The sequence below is a fragment of the Poecilia latipinna genome, unplaced genomic scaffold, assembly GCF_001443285.1.
Source record: "Poecilia latipinna isolate Pla-1442-1.1 unplaced genomic scaffold, P_latipinna-1.0 Scaffold281, whole genome shotgun sequence".
NCBI lineage: Eukaryota > Metazoa > Chordata > Actinopteri > Cyprinodontiformes > Poeciliidae > Poecilia > Poecilia latipinna.
In genome coordinates, this window is record NW_015112897.1 from 691,273 (window position 1) to 711,853 (window position 20,581).

At 37.5% G+C, this 20,581-nt stretch overlaps 2 protein-coding genes and 1 long non-coding RNA gene across 4 annotated transcripts in view; 2 read left to right on the forward strand and 1 right to left on the reverse strand.

The window, feature by feature from the left end:
- The window catches only part of ppp2r5b (protein phosphatase 2, regulatory subunit B', beta), a 41,784-nt gene extending 31,264 nt beyond the window's left edge, over positions 1–10,520 (forward strand). The window contains exons 7-13 of the mRNA XM_015033893.1: positions 1,605–1,713; positions 5,852–5,905; positions 6,211–6,261; positions 6,343–6,462; positions 6,605–6,732; positions 7,976–8,077; positions 9,163–10,520. Coding sequence (XP_014889379.1) covers positions 1,605–1,713; positions 5,852–5,905; positions 6,211–6,261; positions 6,343–6,462; positions 6,605–6,732; positions 7,976–8,077; positions 9,163–9,391 — 793 coding nt within the window. The 3' untranslated portion in view covers positions 9,392–10,520. The remainder of the gene's footprint in view (positions 1–1,604; positions 1,714–5,851; positions 5,906–6,210; positions 6,262–6,342; positions 6,463–6,604; positions 6,733–7,975; positions 8,078–9,162) is intronic.
- LOC106948306 (uncharacterized) overlaps positions 1–18,893 on the reverse strand; it is a 48,170-nt gene extending 29,277 nt beyond the window's left edge. For both annotated transcript variants that reach the window (XR_001425147.1, XR_001425148.1), the window contains exon 1: positions 18,822–18,893. This is a non-coding gene — a long non-coding RNA (uncharacterized LOC106948306). The remainder of the gene's footprint in view (positions 1–18,821) is intronic.
- On the forward strand, positions 17,193–20,234 carry LOC106948305 (glycoprotein hormone beta-5-like). Its single transcript, XM_015033896.1, has 3 exons — positions 17,193–18,200; positions 18,826–19,027; positions 19,920–20,234. Exons 2-3 carry the CDS (start codon positions 18,827–18,829, stop codon positions 20,106–20,108), a joined length of 390 nt encoding a protein of 129 aa, XP_014889382.1. The 5' UTR covers positions 17,193–18,200; position 18,826; the 3' UTR covers positions 20,109–20,234.
- Positions 20,235–20,581: the final 347 nt, after the last annotated feature.

Sequence of the window (20,581 nt, forward strand, 5' to 3'; positions counted from 1 at the left end):
CTTTAAATTGAATAGTGAGTTGTGAGGAGAGAAGGGAAGGAGGAAGACGAGGAAGAGTCCAAGGTGAGAGAAGAGGGATACTTGTAGAGGAGGATGAGTGAATGAGGAGTGAGTCAGAGGTGGGGGAAGAAGAAGAAGAAGAGCAGGAGAGAGAGGCTTGCATTCATGTTGTTGGTAACAGAGGTATTTATAGCTCCTCCCACACACAGACAGGGGGAGGAATCGGCGGGCGAGAGAGGAGGCAAAACAAAAGAAAGAGAGAGGAAGAAGACAGATAAGCATTCAGAAAAAAAAGATGAGAGGAGGGCAGAATTCACATGAGAGCGGCAGCAGCATGAAGCAGACTGAGACGCAGCCAGAGACGAAGTCCGACAGACAGGTAGACGAGCATAAATCATCTTTACAAACATCCAAACGCCTCGGAGGCTGTCACACTTTCCAAGTTTGGTTCCCACTCTCCTGCTGCTCAGAGCTGCACTTCAGTCAGAAACTACGACGCATCAACCCGACCAACAGGGATGTTGGCGAAGAATAACGCTGCAAAAACTAAATCTTAACAAGAATTTTTGGTCCAGTTTATAGCACAAATATCTTAGTACACTTCAAATAAGAGAAAACTAACCTACAAGTAACTTTTCAGAATGTAATAGGTCAATAATTCCCTAATATTGATGGAAAAGTAGCAGTTATGAGTGGAATAATATGCCAGTGGAACAAGACATGTTTCCCATCGTATAAGTAAAAATTATTTCACTTATAACTAGAACTTTTTCATCATTGACTTAAAGCAAGCCTTGCTGAAAATTAGTTTTGTCCTATTTCAAGTGTAGTAGGATATTTGCACAAGAATCTAGACTAAATATACTTGGTAAGAGTTTGTGTTTTTGCAGTGTAGGCAATGTTATATCAGTTTTTACATCGTCACTGCTGAGAATTACATCGTTAATCCATTAACAATGCAGCAGCCTTTCAGAGGTAATGGACTGAAAAATGCTGCAACACGAGATCATGGCTCATCCTCATAACAGGACTGTCACAAAAGCTACTTCAGATTATTTACAGTTGATTTACCTTTTTTTGTCGACTAAAAACCTGTAAGAGTCACAAAATTAAAAATTTAAAAAAGTAAATGGATGGTTGAACAGTTAAATACAGACTAAATTGCTTCTCAGTTAAGTAAAGACAAACAGCTAACATGATGTAGCTGTAAAAAATGACATTTTAATTCATTCGTCTATAAAACTTTTCAAACAGATGCCTATATGGCTGCCATTTAAAAATGAGGAAAGCTGTTAGAATAACTGCAGATGTTAGTAGTGATGCCACATTTTATCTTTAGTTTGTGTAGAAATTTGGTCTCTTGCTCCTAACTAAGCAAAACAAAAATCTTTCTAAATTGTTTCTGTGAAATTTGGAAATCAAAGTATGCCTTCATCAAATCAGTGTTGTTCCAATTATCTCAATCTTTCTTTGATATTCATCAAAGAAAGAAGAAACTGTCAAATATACCTTATTTCTTACCATGTGAACAGAAAATAATGAGAAAAAAATGAAGCGCACATAAGAGAAATATTAATTCTTGTTTTTTTGTGTGTGTGTTTCAGCATCATAAATGGCTTCGCGCTGCCGCTGAAAGCTGAACACAAGCAGTTCCTGGTGCGGGTCCTCATCCCGCTACATACAGCAAAATCCCTCTCCATCTTCCATGCACAGGTCAGTGATTAACCTCAGCACAACAACATCCAGCCGCCGGCTACACCTGCTTGTCCTTACAGCGGTCACTGAGGGGCGGGGTGCAACCTCAACCGGTCCCCAAACAACCACACACACAAAAACACAAGGACAATTCAGAGAGACCAATAACAGTCATCTGGAAAAGGTCCACACACGCGAGACACGCAGAACAAAGTGCTCAATTTGGGCTACAAACAAAGCAAACCAACACTGTGCATCACTCTGAACACACCATGCTAACATTTCAACACAGCGCTGGCAGCATCAACGATGAATAGAGGCAAACCTGGAAGAAAACCTGCTAGAAGAGTTAAATACTTATTTGCAAATGTTTCCTAAAACCACATTTTGCTTTATTTTGCTACTTTATGTTGTTCTATCCCAATAAAATACACTGGTTTGTAGTTGTGATTTTACAAAATATGAACAAACTGATCAGTATTTGCAGAGGCCAAGCCGATGCTTTAGGCCACCGAGGCAGAGCTGATGCGCTGTCAGCTGTATTAAAGTCAGAGCCGTCTTTCATCGTTGTGCAGGTCATCCGTTTATTTTCTCTGCCTCTCATCAGTGACCATTGAAGTCAAAAATCCTACTTTTTACAACGACTCCATCCACCTGTTGACAGCACCTGGTATTCAGCACGTCGACTCAAAGCACCGGCTTGGCCTCTGCAAAGTCAAAAAACTGTTTCACCAACAGTTGCCATCACCAAGAAAGGTTCCTATCATAAAGACCGCTGATGAACCCTGTGACCCATTCACTAATATGTTCATTCATAATCTGCTCCTACTCCTTTCTTGTAATAATCCAAGTGCTGCTTTACAAAACTCCAGAGGACATGTTGCAGTTATACACACAGCAATGAGCAACATCTAAAAACACCCAAATACCAGCGAAGGCTATAAACAAACAAAAGAGCAAAGTAAGAGAATCAGCCCGAACCTCTCCTGCAATGTGTCACGTTCTCCACTAGGAGGCAGGATTGCGCCGCAGACAATCGAGACGGCTCACCTTTTGGTGTGTGTGTTTGTGTTTAGGCAGTCATAATATTTGATGACACAGATGGCAGGCTGTCTGTTTGTGCGTTTTATTTGTGTCCCACATTATTTGCTGCTACAGAGGGTACAGTTTGTTCTGCACCGGCACGTCGGCGGCTCCTGTGTTTGTGCTTTCTGGGTCTCGGTGCCGCCGTGCCCTACATTCCTCCGCTCCCCCCGCGGTTCACACACATGCATTATTAACTCACTCACGCAAACAACTGGCTTTGATGGGGTCGGAAGGGGGGGAGGGGGGGCCACGGGAGCACGACTGACCCACTTCTGGGTGGAAATGTCAGAATATGACAACCCTGCAGAAAATTTAAATAACTTCACAGTTTTCTTAACTGTGTGGAGTATTTATATCCCTCTCTCGTGTGTCAGAGTTCAAAACAAAAGCTTGATAAACAACCTAAACTAAAAAAAAAGGAAAAAAAAACTATATGTTGAAAACCTTTACATATTTTTTCCTTTCTAACAGCCCAAATTAATTGTTTGCTAAGATAATAAAACAACAAATAAGTGTTACAATCCACACAAAAAAGCATTTGTCAGAATAAAAAATATATTTAAAGTTCAGCCTGTTGGGAATATTGTGCTGGGAAAGTAATTTCCCCCTCAGATTTCTTCTGGTTTTGCTTCTTTGTCGTATTAATAGTTTTAAGTCTTCAGACAATATGCATGTCCTGCAAAAATAAGCTGACTAAAAACAAACTGCAGTTTTCAAATGATTATTTCATTTATTAAAAAATAGCTGGAGTTCCAACACTTTTGCTTTGTTACCATTTCCAGACACATTGAAGAGTTTGTATGTTATCTATTACTGAATGTCTTCAGATCTGGACAGGGAGTTTTGGTTTTGGAGATCTTTTAACCTACTTCATGTTGTCGGACAGGTCCTGTTTTAGCTATTTCTATGGGGTGCGTATCAACATGGCTGAATTTAGAGCGTTAGCATTAGCTTCTAGCATTAGTGTAGCTGAAGTTATGACTAGTGCTTCAGGGTTAACGTAACTAACTGTTTAGCTAGCGGTGCTTTTATAATTTAAAACCTTTGTTTTTAAACTCCTTTTTTAATTTACTCTGTGTGTTTTTTCTGATGTGAAATTTGCTTATCTAAAACATTAAAGTGTGAAAAAAGAAGAAATGCTTTTTCATAACCCCGCACCTTACAGAACTTTGAGCCACGCTTGCCTCCTTCTTCTTAGACACGGATTCTTTAGAAGTCAACACCGGATCGTTTCAGAAATATTTCTACTGTATGCGAGCTTAGTATGGGTGGAATCCTCACTTTAGCACCTGTAAAAGACTGAAAGGTCATAATCCGTAGACAAACAATGACTCCTGCCCCCACCAAGCCCAACCTGACAACAGACTCCAACATATTTACCCCAACCAGCTCCTCTAATGCCTCTCTAATGCTTGTAATAGTTTCACCTCTCAGCAGCAGGATTTGGTTTCATCTTTTTCTTTCTGCTTTTCTTTGTGCTTAAGCTTAACATGTCTGTTTCCACACGAGTCTTTTTATATCCCTCTCCGTCCTTAACTGTACCTCTGTGAGGAAGAGGAAGAACATCGTCTCAACCTGACACCACAAACTCAGTCTGCAGTAATCACAACCCAAATGTAACCCAAACAAACAAAAAGAAAAAAAAGGTTTGATTGAACCTGCAACACAATAAGGAGGAGAGAGAATGGAGATCTAAACTCTGTCTAACATTTGGCCTGAAGGGACTTTATGTGTGTGACATCACTCGTTCCGAAATAAACACGCGCCCACTCACCACAGCAACCGGCCTGGGTGGAGGGGGCAACCGCAAAACACACACACACACACACACACACACACACTGAATAATAGAGACTGGCCTCTGCGTAAGTGAGTGCAGACGAGAGCTGATGTAGTCCCACTCACTCAAACAGGGTCGGAAAACCCGTCGTTCCGACCTTCAGCGGTTCCTGAGGGATAAGAGCCTCGTCTCTCTGACGGCTGTAGGAGAATTTTCTCTCCAGTATTATGTGCACATATATGTCCAAACAAAAAGGCCACAATATTATTTGTGCATCTTTACGTGAGTGAACAAAATAATACTGCAAAAACACAAAATCTTGCCAAGTATTTTTGTTTTGGCCTAATCTCCAATGCAAATCTCTTAGAAAACTTGAAATACGTAGTTCCCACAAGTCTGGATTGGAAGTGATCCACTCCCCTGAACCGCCATCTTGGTAGGCAAGCGCAGCGGAAAGCATAGACGAACCATGGCTTCGAGACCAACAAAATGAAAGTGGGAACTGTAATCGAATAATAGTTGTAATAGATGAAGACGAGCTGTAGGATGATGCCTCTCATCCCCTCTCCTGCACGGTGGACAGCCTGAGAAGATGCAGATTACTGCATCCTAGATATGCTGAGGAACGCTACAGCAAGGCCTGAGTCTATCAGACTTTATAACACACAGAGTCTCCAGAGCTGTGCGTTTTAAATGTTGAATATATATTTAACAATATACAGAGCGACGTGTGTGTGTCCTTAAGGCTTTCACTGCTAATTGTTATTTAATGTATGTTTATTATTATTTCTACTTTATTTATTATGATGAAGTATGATTACCTTATCTTATCATCTACTTTACATTGTTTATAAATTAGATAGGAACGAGGCGAGAGCTTGTTCTAAGCTTGTGGCTTCTTTACTGTTGTCATAGCAACTCCGTAGCAACCGTCATGACAGTTGGTCAGGGATGTATCAACATGGCTGTCAGTTACAAACCTTGCAAGTGTGACATCACATGAGAACTATGTGTAATCCTGAGAAAATAAACACTTTTCAGTGCGTACTAAGAGATTCCCATCAGTTTTGCAAATTTGCATCAACAACCCTGATGAACCACAAAGAACTGGGGCCTAGCACCAAAGCTTGTGGGACTCCACATGACACATTTTTCATTATTTATTTGGAAAGACTGAAAACTTCATCAGAATCATCACCAAAATGAATCTTCCTTATTTCTCATCAGTAATCTATGACCTGATATATTATCTGTTCTTTATTTCAAACCGGAGTGCTTCTGTCGTTGCAGCTAGCGTACTGTGTGGTGCAGTTCATGGAGAAAGACGCTACAGTGACTGAATACGTAAGACAACAACTCAATAAACACAAATACAGTGTTTAAGTCAGAGTGAGACATTAGAAAAGTGTAACGCGTTTGGAAAACAAGATATTTTAGCCCTTGTGGGGCCTAAAATTTAGTCATGTGATCACATTATTCCCTACTCTCAGGAACATTATTGATAATAAAATGTATCTCTTAATGTGTGTGCCTTCATACCAACTAAAATGAATGTCTGGAAAGCTAAATTATTAACTTTTAAAGATACATATATCTAATTTGAGTGTTATACATGCAGATGTATCATTTGCACTGTTTTTGTTCTGCAGATCATCAGGGGGTTGCTCAAGTACTGGCCCAAAACCTGCACCCAGAAAGAGGTAAAGAAAACACCTGCTGATTTATCTTTCTTCCTCCTCCTCCTCCTATGTCATAAAATAAAAACGTATCTGTGATTTTAGGTGATGTTCCTGGGGGAGATTGAGGAGATACTGGACGTGATAGAGCCGTCGCAGTTCATCCGGATCCAGGAGCCTCTCTTTAAGCAGATAGCAGCCTGTATCTCCAGCCCTCACTTTCAGGTGATGAACGAGCAGCAAACAAAATAAAACACCCACAGAAATCACACTCACACAGCAAAAAAAAAAAAGTTTCTGGGGAGCTTAGCAAGCTACAGTAATCGTACGATCTAGAGATAAGACTCTGCTGCTCTGTGTGTTTCAGGTAGCGGAGCGCGCTCTTTACTTCTGGAACAACGAGTACATCCTCAGCCTGATAGAGGAGAACTGTCAAGTCATCCTGCCGCTGGTGTTCGCCACGCTCTACAGAGTCTCCAAGGAGCACTGGAACCAGTACGGCCACACAGACGCACCTTCATCTATGGAGTTCTGCTTAGATTAAACGAGACATGTCAACGTCAAATCTGTTGTCAAATATAAAGGGTATATTACAAAAGAGAGTAAGGTCACTAAAAAAAATAACTTTCCTTTTCTGGAATTCTGATAAAAAGACAAAATTTAAAAAATTCTAACATTGTTTTAATCTCAGAATTTTAACTTTAATGTCAGATTTAAAAAAAAATTCTGATTTTCTTTTCAGAATTTTTAGTTTTTTTTTTTTTCAGAATTCTTGTGAAGTCTAATACCAGAATTTTTACTTTAAACTCAGAATTTAGATATTTTTCTCAGTTAAGCAAAAAACAATTGTGACTTTTTCAACATTCTGAGAAAAAAGTTTGAATTTTATTTTTATTCTCATTTATTGGTGCAAACTCTATTCACATCTATCGATGCAAATAGAAGAAAATAGAGAAGGAGTATATTTCCACCAGAAATTTTGAGATTGATCTCAGAAATTTTCTAGAAAACATCTTAAAAGGTAAAAAAAAAAAAAAAAAAATCGGCAGAAATTTACTCCATATTATTTCTATCTATAATGTTCAAAATACACCATTGTAGAATTGTGACTCAAATGTTAGAATTCAGATTATTTTTTTCTTAATCTCAAAAATTTGACTTCCCCAAATTCTTAGTTTTTTTTTTTTAGAAATATAAAAATGTTGATAATTGATTTTTTTTCCAGTGACCCTAATCTAGGTAAAGAATGATTTTAGTAAGAATAAATAAACTTTAAGTTGACCAACATGCTAAATACCCTCAAACTTTGATTTTTAGTTCAAAATACAATTTCATCAAAACCAGACAATTTGTAACACTAAAAAAATCTGTGGCTACTGAACTCAATCTGTTAGTAATTTACATATTAGAGGAGGTTATTTATCAAATTAAACAGCATATTCATCCTTTGTGAGTTGTGAGTGTTGATAAGTAACTTCTGTGTCATGTAAGTTCAGTTCACACAGAATAAAAGTGAATTAGTGAACTATTAAAAATTAAGAGTGAAACTTACTGCTGCTGAGAGATGAACTGATCACATTCATTCATCATATTTTTATGCTGCAAAAGTTATTAAATGTTGGTGGGGAGTATCAATCAGTCTCTATTTGCATTTTAATCCCAACATTTTGATTAATCCAGATTTGTCCATTTTGTCCTAAAACGTGAATATTTTCAAAGTGTTCCTGTTCTCTTCCAGAACCATCGTGTCTCTGATCTACAACGTGCTGAAGACCTTCATGGAGATGAACAGCAAACTGTTTGATGACCTCACTGCCTCCTACAAAGTGGAGAAACAGAAGTGAGTATGACTCACCGTCGTGTTGTGTTCAGGGACAGAACGAAACAGGAGTCATTTTTAAATCAGCTCTTGTTCCATTATCTGTCCAGTGAGACAGTAATCCAGAGGTTAGTGTGGTTAATGTCAGCCGGCAACAAAATCCTGATCCTTTTGTTTATTAGTTTCAAACTGGAGATAAGAATCAGTTCAGGGGAATAACTAAGTCACTTTTATTGCTAGGAGGAGGAACTAGTTCTTCTCCAACTTTGAAGGAAGGGTGAAGCAGCGCTTCCAAAGAAGCTCACAAATTAATTTTATTTCCACAACAACTGATTAAAAATTCCCAACTTTTACATGTTCGACTTTCCTGGTTAATAATTTTAAAATATTAAAGATTACTTAGATTTTATGGCAGATATTTCTACTAAGGTCAGAAGTTTAAATAGAGAAATCATAAGGAAGGAAGGGAGTGAGGAAGGGAGGGAGGGAAGGACGGAAAGAAGGAAGGAAGGAAGAAGGAAAGGAAGGAAGGAAGGAAGGAAGGAAGGAAGGAAGGAAGGAAGGAAGGAAGGAAGGAAGGAAGGAAGGAAGATGGGAGCAAAGAAGGAAGCAGGAAAAGAAGGAAAAAGAGAAGGAAGGAAGAAAAGAACGGAAGGAAAAAATGGCAGTGGGACACAAGGAAGGAAGAAAAGAAAAAAGGAAGAAAGGACGGAAGGAAGCAAAGAAGGAAGGATGGAGGGAAGGAAGGAAGAAATGGCAGTAGGATACAAGGAAGGAAGGAAAGACAGAATGAAAGAGAGGGAAGGAGGGAACAAGAGAAGGACGGAAGGAAAGAAGAAAAGAATGAAGGAAGAAATGGCATTAGCACACAATAAGGGAAAGAAAGGAGGGAGAAAAGAAGGAAGGACACAAGGAAGAAAGAAATGGAAAAAGGAGCGGGATGAAGGATTATTTTTCTGCAGTTTTTTTAGTGAATTGGCTTTAAAAGACTTTACTGACTTGTGTAACTCTACAGTAGTAATTCATGGCTCTTCAATGAGTTTTCCTAAATAAAATCCTTCTCTTCTCTCCTAACCATGTTGGTTTCTGTCTCTGCGCCCGGCCAGGGAGATGAAGCGGGAGCGGGAGCGTGCCGACCTCTGGCGAGGCCTGGAGGAGTACCAGGAGCGGCGCATGCAGATGCTAACGGAGGCCGCCAGGAACCAGCGCAACCTCCAGGAGCGGGGCGAGAGAGGAGACCCGCTGAGCCCCTCGTCCCCGCAGACGGCCCAGTCCGACCAGCCTGAGCCCAAACCCAGCGGCGCCTCCACCGGAGCCGGGGAGAGCGCCACCTAGGCGCCGCTGCACACAGGAGGGGGAATACTGGGGAAAGGGTGGTGGGACTTGAGGTTGGTGGTGAAAGTGTTGGGAGACAGAAAAGGTATAAAATCCGTTGTTTTTATCTTGTATCATGGAGGTGGCAGCTTCTTGTACAAAGGTGCGATCTCTGTGATGCCTTGTTTCCGACAGCGTTGTGTGAAACTGGTTCACTTTTAGCTGTACATGTTGCAGATCATAACTCCAAACAGGTGCAGACTGTCACGTTATTTAATATCCCGTTCAGTAAACTTGCAAAACTAGAGACAGAAAAAAAAGCGTCTCTTTTGGTGTCCAACTTGTCTCGACATTCGACCAACAGAGTCCGTACCGTGGCCTCATCTTTACCTTTTTAGCTGAAAGATGCTAACTCCTCGCGTGCATAGCACAAAAACAGGCGAAGCAATTTCACACAAATGTCAAAAGCGATCGCTGCACACAGGCAACCCACAAACATGTATGTATCTGCTGTAAATATCAGAGGAAGGAGCTGTGGAGACGAATCTCACACAAACAAAACACCTGCACACACACAGATTTACTCAGACACAAACAGCCAGGTGTGGCGCTGACTCCTCCCACTCCTCTGGGCGCCACCGACGGAACACCTTAATGACGAAGGTGATGACTCTGGTATAAAGTACAATATTGTTCCTTCTTCTTACTTGTTACTCTACTACTACTACTCTACTCTAACTACTACTGATGATGATGTTTTTATATATATATAAATATATATAGATATACATACGTCTGGATATTTCTGTAGTGTATTATGGGAGAAACACTAGTGTAGCAGAAACCATAAAAAGGGGAAGGCCGACTGGAAATCCTAATTTTTACGCAGTGTGAGGCCATAATGTGAGTGCTGAAATTCAGCAGAATACCCCTTTAACAGACCTTAACAAGGGGGAATGAACTGGACAGGCAGCAGCTGTTTTTCTTTTACTTTGAAATGAATGTTTGACATTGGTGACGTGCTGCAAGCATCATAGACGACATTTGGATTTTATTACAAACATACATATATACGGGAAAAACTAAGCACATTCTTGCTCTTTTTCTATAATTGAAGAGAAAAAGTAGCAGCAAAATAATGCAAAAAAAATACACTTACTGAATTAATCATTAGGAAGTGTGGGCATTTCTATAAGGCAGGAGTTTAATCAGCTTTTAGGGTGTTCATTAACACAACGCCAAATCGGAAAGAGATCAGCATTGACCTTAGAGAAGCTAACGTGTTGCAATCCTTTCCCTACGGAAGCACTTAACTGCCAGAACTTGGAGAGAAATTTAGGAGCGATATCTAGTTAAAACGAGAATTTTTTGTGATTAAAACAAGAAGTTTTATTTCTTGTTATAAGGATATGTAAACTGTGTTAATATGAGAAAATGTCTTGTTAAAACAAGAAAGCTTTGTCGTTATAACAAGATGCAAAACTTGTTAAAACAAGAAATGTTTGTCAATAAGACGCAAAAATGTTAAAATGAGAAAGTTACTTGCTATAATGAGATGAGTTTTATATCTTGGTAAAAGGAAATGTAAAACTTGTTAAAAGGAGAAAGTTTCTCACATGTAAAAATGCTTATCTGACAGACTGCGTCTCGTTAAAAAGGCGTAAAGTGGCTCACTGCGACTCTCCTTCTCACCCTTTTTCCTCTAGATGACTTCTAAAAATCTCAAGATATGTTGCTGTTTACTGTCACAACCTTTTTTACTTAAATGAGAAGATATTTTGGTTTTAATAATATATAAATCTTGTTATAACAAGATCTCTATCTTGTTATAACAAAAATGTTTTCTTGATTTAACAAGATGCTGCTCCTGAATTTATTTCCAAGTTCTGGCAGTTAAAAATTTCCGTACTCCTCAACAAAACAAAGCTAAACAAAATGTGTATGGAAAGAATGACGAGCTCATAATTTAGGCTTCAATGGAGTTTTATCGGTTTGCTCATCTTAAGTGTGCATGTGTTTAACATCATGCCAAGTCCGTAAACCAACAGAAATGACCTTGGAGAAGCTAAATTACAGCAGTTCCCCAGTTTTTTCGTCCTAAAGGGACGATCCAAAAATCCAAAAGACAGTTCTTAAAATCATCCACAAAGTGCAACATATTTATGTTAATTTAAATACTACTTGCTTTAAGAAGTTTGATTTTCCTAGACAATGTAATAATTCTCTTAATTCAGTGGAATTGTATTGGACTCAGGGGACTGTAAGATATTTACGCTGTTGATGCGCCCTCTGAAAGACCTATCAAATGTGATTAAATCGTTTTTATCTTCATTCCGTTTATGCCATATATTATTTTTATGATTACAATGAAATACAAAAAGAAAGAAAAAACAGAGATAAAAATTCCCCACAGCTGGAAGTATTTCTTTTAGCACATGTGCAAAACATACATACAGATCATGCAGCTACATGCATGTTAGCTAGCTGCCATCTTCTTCACCCCATCCTGAATGAAATGCAGCCGTCTCTCTACTGCCACCAGCTGGTAAAGTGGTGGAAATGCAGCTTCAGCCCAACTTACTAATAAAACAGTTTGCTGCTCTGCTCTAATTACGATGAACTCACGATGAGAACAATAGTTGTATTAATGCAGTAGTTTGGTTAATCGGATCTATAACATAATAGGTGAATAAATGAAGCACACCACTGCGGTTTCAAACTAAAAGAAAAAAAGAAGTGCTGCAGTCCGGTTGGATTTCCGAACCCGGAACGTCTGTAAGTCCGGCCGACCTGAAGCTGCTAGAAGGTGACCGTGGAGATGAAAACTTTTTTCATTGTGAATCAACAGAATCATTGTTCATTCTTGTCTGATCATTAAAATAGAGTAGTGGGATGAAGAGAGGGGAGAAAAACAGAAAAAAGTTATTTTAGCAATATTTTCATTCTTTCAGGATAATCTGTGTGTTTGTAGGGAGTCAGACAGGATAAAAGAAACTCTTGTTTTATCTCCTGCTGCGTCCGTGATATTCACATTGTCTTAAGGTACATTATTTGTAAATTTGACAAGAAATGATTTTGCTTTGTTGTTCATGTTGTTCATTTTATTGTCTTTTTGTATGACTTTGTTCATTTTGTGGGGGAAAAAAAAATCAATTCTGATGCTATTTATTTTCTATTTGATCAGGAAATGTAACCTTATTTGGAGGTGATGTTCAGGTTGTGGATGCGTATGTGTGTGTGTGTCTGTGAGTGAGTGAGAGAATCGGTGAGCAGAAGACGAGCGTAGAAAGAGTGACAAGAGATTGAGAGGAAGAAGCAGTTTTCTGTTTGTTTCGTTTTCTCTCTCCTCTCCTTTTTGAAGGGATTGGGGGTTTGATTCTCGAATGTACCGCACGATGTAAGTGATTGTTTCTTTTTTTTTAAATGCTAAAAACGCAGAGCTACCTGTCAGCTGCTTTGTGGCAAACCTTCAGAAACTCTTACAAACACACACCAGATCAAGCCTGAATCAACAAAGTTGTGAAATTCATACACCTTTAGGAGTAAAGTTTCCACTTCCATTGGGTGAAGAAGGATTTTAAATACTTATTTTATTAACATCACGCTCAGCTCGGCCTGTTTATATTATTCCAGTTCATTGCAAATATCATCCTGGTCACTCAGCCTTTTAAACATTTTGTACCATTGCAGTTCTGGTCGTTTCATACCGTATTTTGTAAATCATAACATGGTGGCATCTACCACAGAACATTTTGTTTCAAACAGTTTTTTCTAAAGTCTTTGACATCCAACTATTTACAAAAACTCTCCATGTTCTGCTGAGTCGGCTGTAAGGTGTTTTTGTGACTCTAATCAGCGGGTCAGTTGGGGATCAGAACCAAAATATATGGAAACAGGGTGTAACAAAATGCTGTCAGATCACATTAAACAATTAAATGGAATTACATTTGATATTTCAATATTTTTATGACAGTTTATCTCAAAAGGTCATGAAAATACAACAATCAAACAAACTGATGGCTTAACCTGCAGCTACCTGAATTTATTTGCAAGCATATACATATTTTTTTGTTTGTTTTTGTGTCAAACTAATCCTTGATTAAGCTGAGATTTATCATTAGAATATAGTGCATACAGGATAAATATAAATATGGGCAATTGCATGCAAATTTTTCCAAATTAGGCCTAATTTGGCATAACTCACCAGTAGGTGGCAGCAAAGATGATTCAAATCTGATATTTAAAATGTTTTGAGTTTTAATCAACAGACACCTTTGGTATACATACGCCACCCTAGCTGTGTGGTGGTTTGAGGTTTATTGGAAACAATATAGGGTGAAGTAAAAAGCTACAAAATAGTTTCTTTAAAGGGAAGAAATGAGGAAGAATGGCATGAACTGGTAATACTTTGGGAGGAAATGGGGATGCAAATTGGTGAATGGGGTGATTTGATTAGATTAATTTCATCCTAAAGAGTTGAAATAAATCTAATTACATTCAATGAAATTCGTCAGGTTACATATATTAGTGGTTAGTTGCAATTTAAAATACAAAAACAGTTGTTTTACTATCCAGCGTAGTTAAGCACTTGCCTTGAACACATAGTCAACAACAGAGATCTGGAAATGTTCCTAAACTCAGATTTAGATGCAATAAACTCATAACTCAAACAGCAAATAGTCAATTTACTGAGTTGCACAACTAACAGTTTTCTGGGTAGAGTTGTAGCAGGGTTTTTTAAAACTCGATAACCTCTCCATCTATCGAGTCAGAGCATAAAAAAATATAAAATAAAGCATGAAACACCTTTTTTTTACGTGAAGACGCACCATAGCACCTCTTGTTTCTCAGTTGAGTTTCATGTTTTGTCAATTTCAGTTTTCAGTAAGAAACTCCAGCTTTGTTGACCTTACCTCACAGAATGATCCACCGTTAAGATGCTGACAGCTGATGCAACTCTACAGAACCCCACTTCAAAATAAAACCAGAATTATTATCCCTCTAAGATTCTGATTGAGGTGAAACATCAAGAAAAAACAAATAAATACCTGAACATGAGCAACAGACATTTAATTATCTGAGTCAAAACAACGATTACATAAAAAATTAATCAAATGTTGACCTAAATATTATTATCTTGATTCCTACAAAGCTTTAATATTAGGCAGGAAAATTTATTTTTTTAAAAAGTACATTGAAGAGCTCAACACTTAGTTATATCATGAACTTATAACAGAATCTGGGAAAGCTTGCATAGCAGTTTTAGGTCAAATGTTAATCAATGCTGTTGCTGTTATAGTAAAACTGTTAAAAAAAACTTTTCCTCTAATCTGGAAACATTCAGATGGATTTCAAACTTTGTCTTGATTCAGGAAAGCAACTATTAAAAAACACAACTGATATAAGCCAAGACAAAAGTCTCACCTTTCAGGCATAAACTTTCTTACTTTTTTTTTTTTTTGGTTGACATTTTTATTCTATTTTTTTTATAGTGTTTTTGCTTGAAAACTATACAAAAACCACACACACACACACACACACACACACACACACACATAAACATTTGCTTGTTTCTGTCTCCAGGAAAACAAAACCCCAGCTCTCACTGCTCTCAGATTTTCTGAGTATTTGATAAATTCACCTTAATCCAGCCCTAATCCAAGACTAAAAGTGAGAGAGGAGAGGGGAGTGTTTTCAGAGCGCACCCAACAGACAGACATGTTATGTTGATTTCACTGACTGTCATGTTTCTATATTTTGGCCATGTTTATTGAGCCAAATTACATTAAAGAAAATGCTTTAAATCAGAGGGGTGACGCTATGGGACTGAATGACAACAGGCAGTGACGATTAAGCAAAAGGAGGAGAGACGGAAAGAGTTTATACATGAAAGCATGGCAATAAGTCAGAGCAACAGAACGAGAATATAATGTTAATAAAAACTACAACTGCGTTACGTAGCAATTTCACAGAACGTCTAGATTTGCACTGTCTGCCCAATGATCTGTGTTTGTTTTGTTGATGATAAAAACAATAGAGAGGATGATAGAGAGGTTGGAAAAGATGTATATTTTGGGGACCAACACATCAGTGGGAGGGAGGGGGGTTTGAATGTAGAGAAGCTTACTACTGTACGTAATAACATAACAACAGGGGGTGTAGACTGGAGGAAAAAAAAACATCTATGTGCTAAAAAACAAAATGAAATTTCACTTTGAGAAAACATTCTGGGAGTCTGTGTTGTTTTTTATGTCATCACTTTGATCTCCGTCAATGCTATGAGAAAAATTCTTTAAATATTGCAATTTAGAAAGGTTATAAAATATGTTCGTGTGCTTTATTTGAATTTTTTTTACTTCATATATTTGTGAAAATTCAACTATTTCTAAAGTAGAGAACATCAGTGCAATCATTGTAGATTTTTTCTTCTGCTCCAAAGGTAAAATTTATTACGGCGCATTAGGGCCAGACTAAGATTGTTTTTAATATTAGTAGAAAGACATGATTTTACCAGAAGAAAGTTGTGAAATTACTAGAAAAAAGTGATCAAGATCTGACCTGATCAGTTTCTCGATTCTTTCTTCAAAATAAATTTAATAGTTTGCACAACTGTTTCAAAGTCCTGCTATTGATAATAATTTCATATTGATGTGTTAAAAAATTAAGTATGTCCTATTTATAAAACTGACACTAAAGTATAACTTAACAAGATGCTCAACATTCCTCATTTTATTTTATTTTTAAATAATTTATGTTACCATAAAATTACTATTTTCTTGTGACTTTTCATGTAATATGAATTTATTTTCCTAAGATTTCAACATTTTTCACATTTTTATTATTTTATTCTTATAACATCATGAATTTATGATGTTATAAATTCATGTACAATATTGTTGTATTATTTCTCACACTATTATGACTTTTTCTGGTAACATTCTAATTTTACTGTCATAATTTAAAAAAATTGTTAGCATGGCCCTTATACTCCTTTGTAAAACGAAGAAAAAAAAAACATTTCCAGCAGTAAACTAAAATGTTCAAGGTCCCTGAGTTAGATTCACTCTTAGTCCACATTATTTAAGTTAAAACATTAAAAACAGAGTTTAAATATAAACTATCAGCTTTTTCAAAAATAGTAGCTTGTATATGTGTGTGTTACATTATGTTGTGTGGTTAGGAAGAATTATAATTTTGTAACATAAAGTGTTTGCTAGTGCGTGGGCACACACACACACACACAGTCATGTTTTCATCACTTGTGGTGACTTCACATTGACTTCCATTAATTTCTACAGCCTAACCCTTACCTTAATCCTAACCCTAACCATCACATACCTAACACTTACCTTAACCTTTACCCTAAACCTAACCATCACAGACCTAACCACTAACCCAAAAACAGCAATTTCCCTCATGGGGACCAAGAAAATGTCCCCACAAGGGGCAACGGTCCCCATAACCCCACATTGTAGACAGAAATAGGTTCTCAAAAGGATATAAAAACCTGACACACACACACACACACACACACAGAACTACCAAATCGAACATGGTAAAAACCCGTTTGAGTATCTCTTTCTTGAAATTAACAACTTTTGGCTTCTTTCAGCTTTATGAAGCTCCCTGGGATTTTTAAACATCTTTCCACTGAACTCTACTGTCATTAATTGGATGCCAAACGTCCACAGTGGTGTCATGTCTGATTTGGTGCTGTTCTCTAACGTTCTGCAGGCCCAGTCTGATGAGGTCATACTAACTAAGTCTGAACTGCTGCAGGCGCGGTAACAGACACACGTAAAGCACCACTGAGTTTATTTGATGTCTGATTCACTGAGGAACCAAACATCCATCATATCCTTACAGGGGCTGCTGGTGCCCATCTCCAGCAAACACTGGGCAATTCAGAGCAATACAGAAACACATAACAAACCATAAATAAACGCATAAATATGGATAAGCTGGATTCGAAACCAAATAGATGAATGAATAAATTAACTGAACCGTATTCAAATACGATTTTACCTATAACAATGAGCAGAAGTAACCTTGTTTTTGTCAGTGTCAGGGCTAAATTAACAGGAAAAAATGTATTAATGTAAAATATTTACTCTAACTGGCTATTATTACAAACTGTTTAAACAACTGGGTAGTGTGTTTTAAGGTTAGTGCTCAATATGCATTTTCACAGGGAAGATCATTTTATTGAGTATACTTGAGGAAAAACGTAATGTTTGTTGTGTAATGGTGAGTCAGGAGTTGGAAAAGCGAGCATTTATTTGATTGACGGTGTTCCTCACACAGTTTTCTATGATCCTATTTCTTGGACGATAGTGAAAATGTATTGTTTCAAACCAACTTCTAATCTATAGAAACTTTTTTATACTCAGTAACATTCAGCATTTCTCTGATTTGAACAGTTTAAAGTCCCAGTTATAACAAACTGTGTGTATGTATTTGTTATGGAGGGTCAGTTCTGCCACTCCTCCACTCAGAGCACACTGAGCCAGAAGTGCGTGCGCGCGCACACACACACACACACACACACACACACACACACACACACACACACACACACACACATATGCACTCAAAGACGGATGCAGACTGAGGTTAAGAAAATATAGACAAGCACGAGTATTTTCCAGGAACTCTATTATTTCTGACTTGGGGTATCTAATGGTATTTCATTGAATTGCTATGATGTCAGAGTGTCCGTCCACCCTAATGGCCTTCTAACAACAACAGGGACAGATTGGTTCCATTCACCGGACTGTCCAGACTGAGAGACACAAGCAGCTGAAACCTCAACAAGTTCTCAGCTTAAAAGGTGAGGTTTCTTTATTACTATGCTGAAAAGTAATCATTAAAAATGACATAGTTGGAATAGATACGTAAAATGGCTTAATGTAGTTTTTTCTACAAAGCACAGTACGGATAATTTATATTCAAAACGTTTGGTGTTATTAATGAATAAAACAGCATTAATAAGTAAACAACCCTTGATTGTATCAGTTAAGCAAAAGTACAAGAAACCATTTCCCCTCCATGTTATATGTACAACTTAGACAATTTATTGTGGTCTGAAAGTAAATGTTTTTTTAAATAAACACTAGAGGGCGCCGTGAATCATCTTCTAGTTTGATAGATTTCACTCATGCAAAACGAGAGAAAACTCGTTTTTTGTTTAGAATTTTTCTGTGTTGAGGCTAGATAAAAAAAAAAAATGCTTTTTAAGGGCTCTCTTTAAATTAGACCATTACATGACCAAAATCATATTTTATAATAATAATAATAATAATAATAATAATAATAATAATAATAATAATAATAATAAGGTATAGATTAGTTTATCCAGTTTTAATCATTACATTTTGACCTGACAAAAAGCTAAAAACAAATATTTTAGCGCTTTATTTGTTTTAACTGTTTTCATGTGTTCCCAACATACCCAGCATGCCGCTGCGTCTCCTTTCCCTCTCCGTACTCCTCCTCCTTGTTGCCGCGGCAGCCGTGGTGTGCGTCTCCATGACAACGCCGCTCCAGAGTTTCCGGGGCTGCGCAGTGCGCGAGTTCTCCTTTGTGGCCCAGAAGCCAGGCTGTAAGGGGCTGCACATCACCACGGAGGCCTGCTGGGGGCGCTGTCATACCTGGGAGGTAAAACAACGACCAGAACTTTCTAAATCCTATTTATAAAAGAGAATATATGTCAACAAATATTTACTTTAAAGAAGAATAAAAGTCTAAAGTGTGCAGATTATTTTTAAATGTTTCATGTTATATTTCACCAGAATCAATTAATATTGATAACTTTATTGATATTCATTAATTTTACCAAAATAATGACTGAATTAATTTGACAAAATAAAAAATAATCAAATATTCTGTTTGCTTAATTAAATCTGTGGGAGATTTTCTACCACTTACAATTGTACAATTTACTAAAACTTACTGTTGTGTATAAATGGAATAAACTCTATAGTTCTGGATTTCAATTTCAATTTTTCAATTCAATTTCAGCTGTTCTAAACTGCATTGCAACAACTGAATTGGACCTGTTGCATTTATATGAAGTCATGTCACTATTTTACTTAACAACCCAGAAAGTTAAATGGAAAACCAACATTTAGCTCTATGCAATTTAGAACTCAACCCAGAACAACTGGAACCAACATTTAATTTTATGTCTCGCTAATCTTAGCAAACATGGAGAACCAACACTTAGTAAATACCTCTTTAATCCAGAACAAACTTAAGAGCCAGAGAAACCCCTAATAGTTTATAAATTATGGACTACTTATTTTTATTAAACATGGGAACCAATATTTAGCTTTCCTTTTGGTCTTTCTTTTGGTTTTGTTGTTTTGTTTGTATTTCCTTCTAATTCATGTAAAGCACTTTGAACTACCTTGTTGCTGAAAAGGTGCTATATACATAAAATTACCTTACTATATTCCTGTAAAATTATGGCAGGTATATTTCATAAAATAGGTAGGAACAACCAGTTTGCAGCTGCCTTTGATGTGTTTTGTGTTTGTGCACCCTGCAGAGACCGATAATCGAGCCGCCGTACATCCACCGGCACCACCGTGTCTGCACCTACAGCCGCATCCGACACATGACGGCTCGGCTGCCGGGCTGCCTGCCCAACGTCTCCCCTCTCTACCACTACCCAATGGCTCTGCAATGCCACTGCACCTTCTGCTCCATGGAGGACACAGAGTGTCAGACCTTCTGATAGACACCTGTTTTTAATCAATAAAAAAGATTTCTGCTTATGCACAAGAGCTGAATAAAATGATTAAAAGAAAACTGTATTCATGAATACCAGAATGATATTGTTGCACTGTGTTTGTACTTAAATTTACTTTGTGTTATGGAAAGATGGTTGGGCCTCTTGATACTGGAGAAAACTCAGGTTTTCAAGAAAATGGCCGCTTATCAATTAATCATTAGTTGATAGATGAGATCAACTGACTTTAGATTAACTCATTAATAGATGATTTGCATCTGTAACATCAAGCCTTCAAGCTTTGAATGAAACAAAAACAAAAAAGTAAAAACAATTGTGGATGTATCTCCTGTCTACAAGGTTGCGTACATGATTTTATACGAGCCAGTCATCTTAGAAACAGAAAAACTTTGTCTAATCTTCTCTTTACTTTGTCAGTGTGCCCAAAATGACATACACAAACGCACATACACACACAC

What these genes read in the sequence shown, in the direction of transcription:
- LOC106948305 (XM_015033896.1), top strand. Translation starts at nt 18,827, where the DNA reads ATGCCGCTGCGTCTCCTTTCCCTCTCCGTACTCCTCCTCCTTGTTGCC. An exon ending in GGCGCTGTCATACCTGGGAG is followed by an intron (nt 19,028 to 19,919) that starts GTAAAACAACGA and finishes TGCACCCTGCAG; the next exon opens with AGACCGATAATCGAGCCGCC.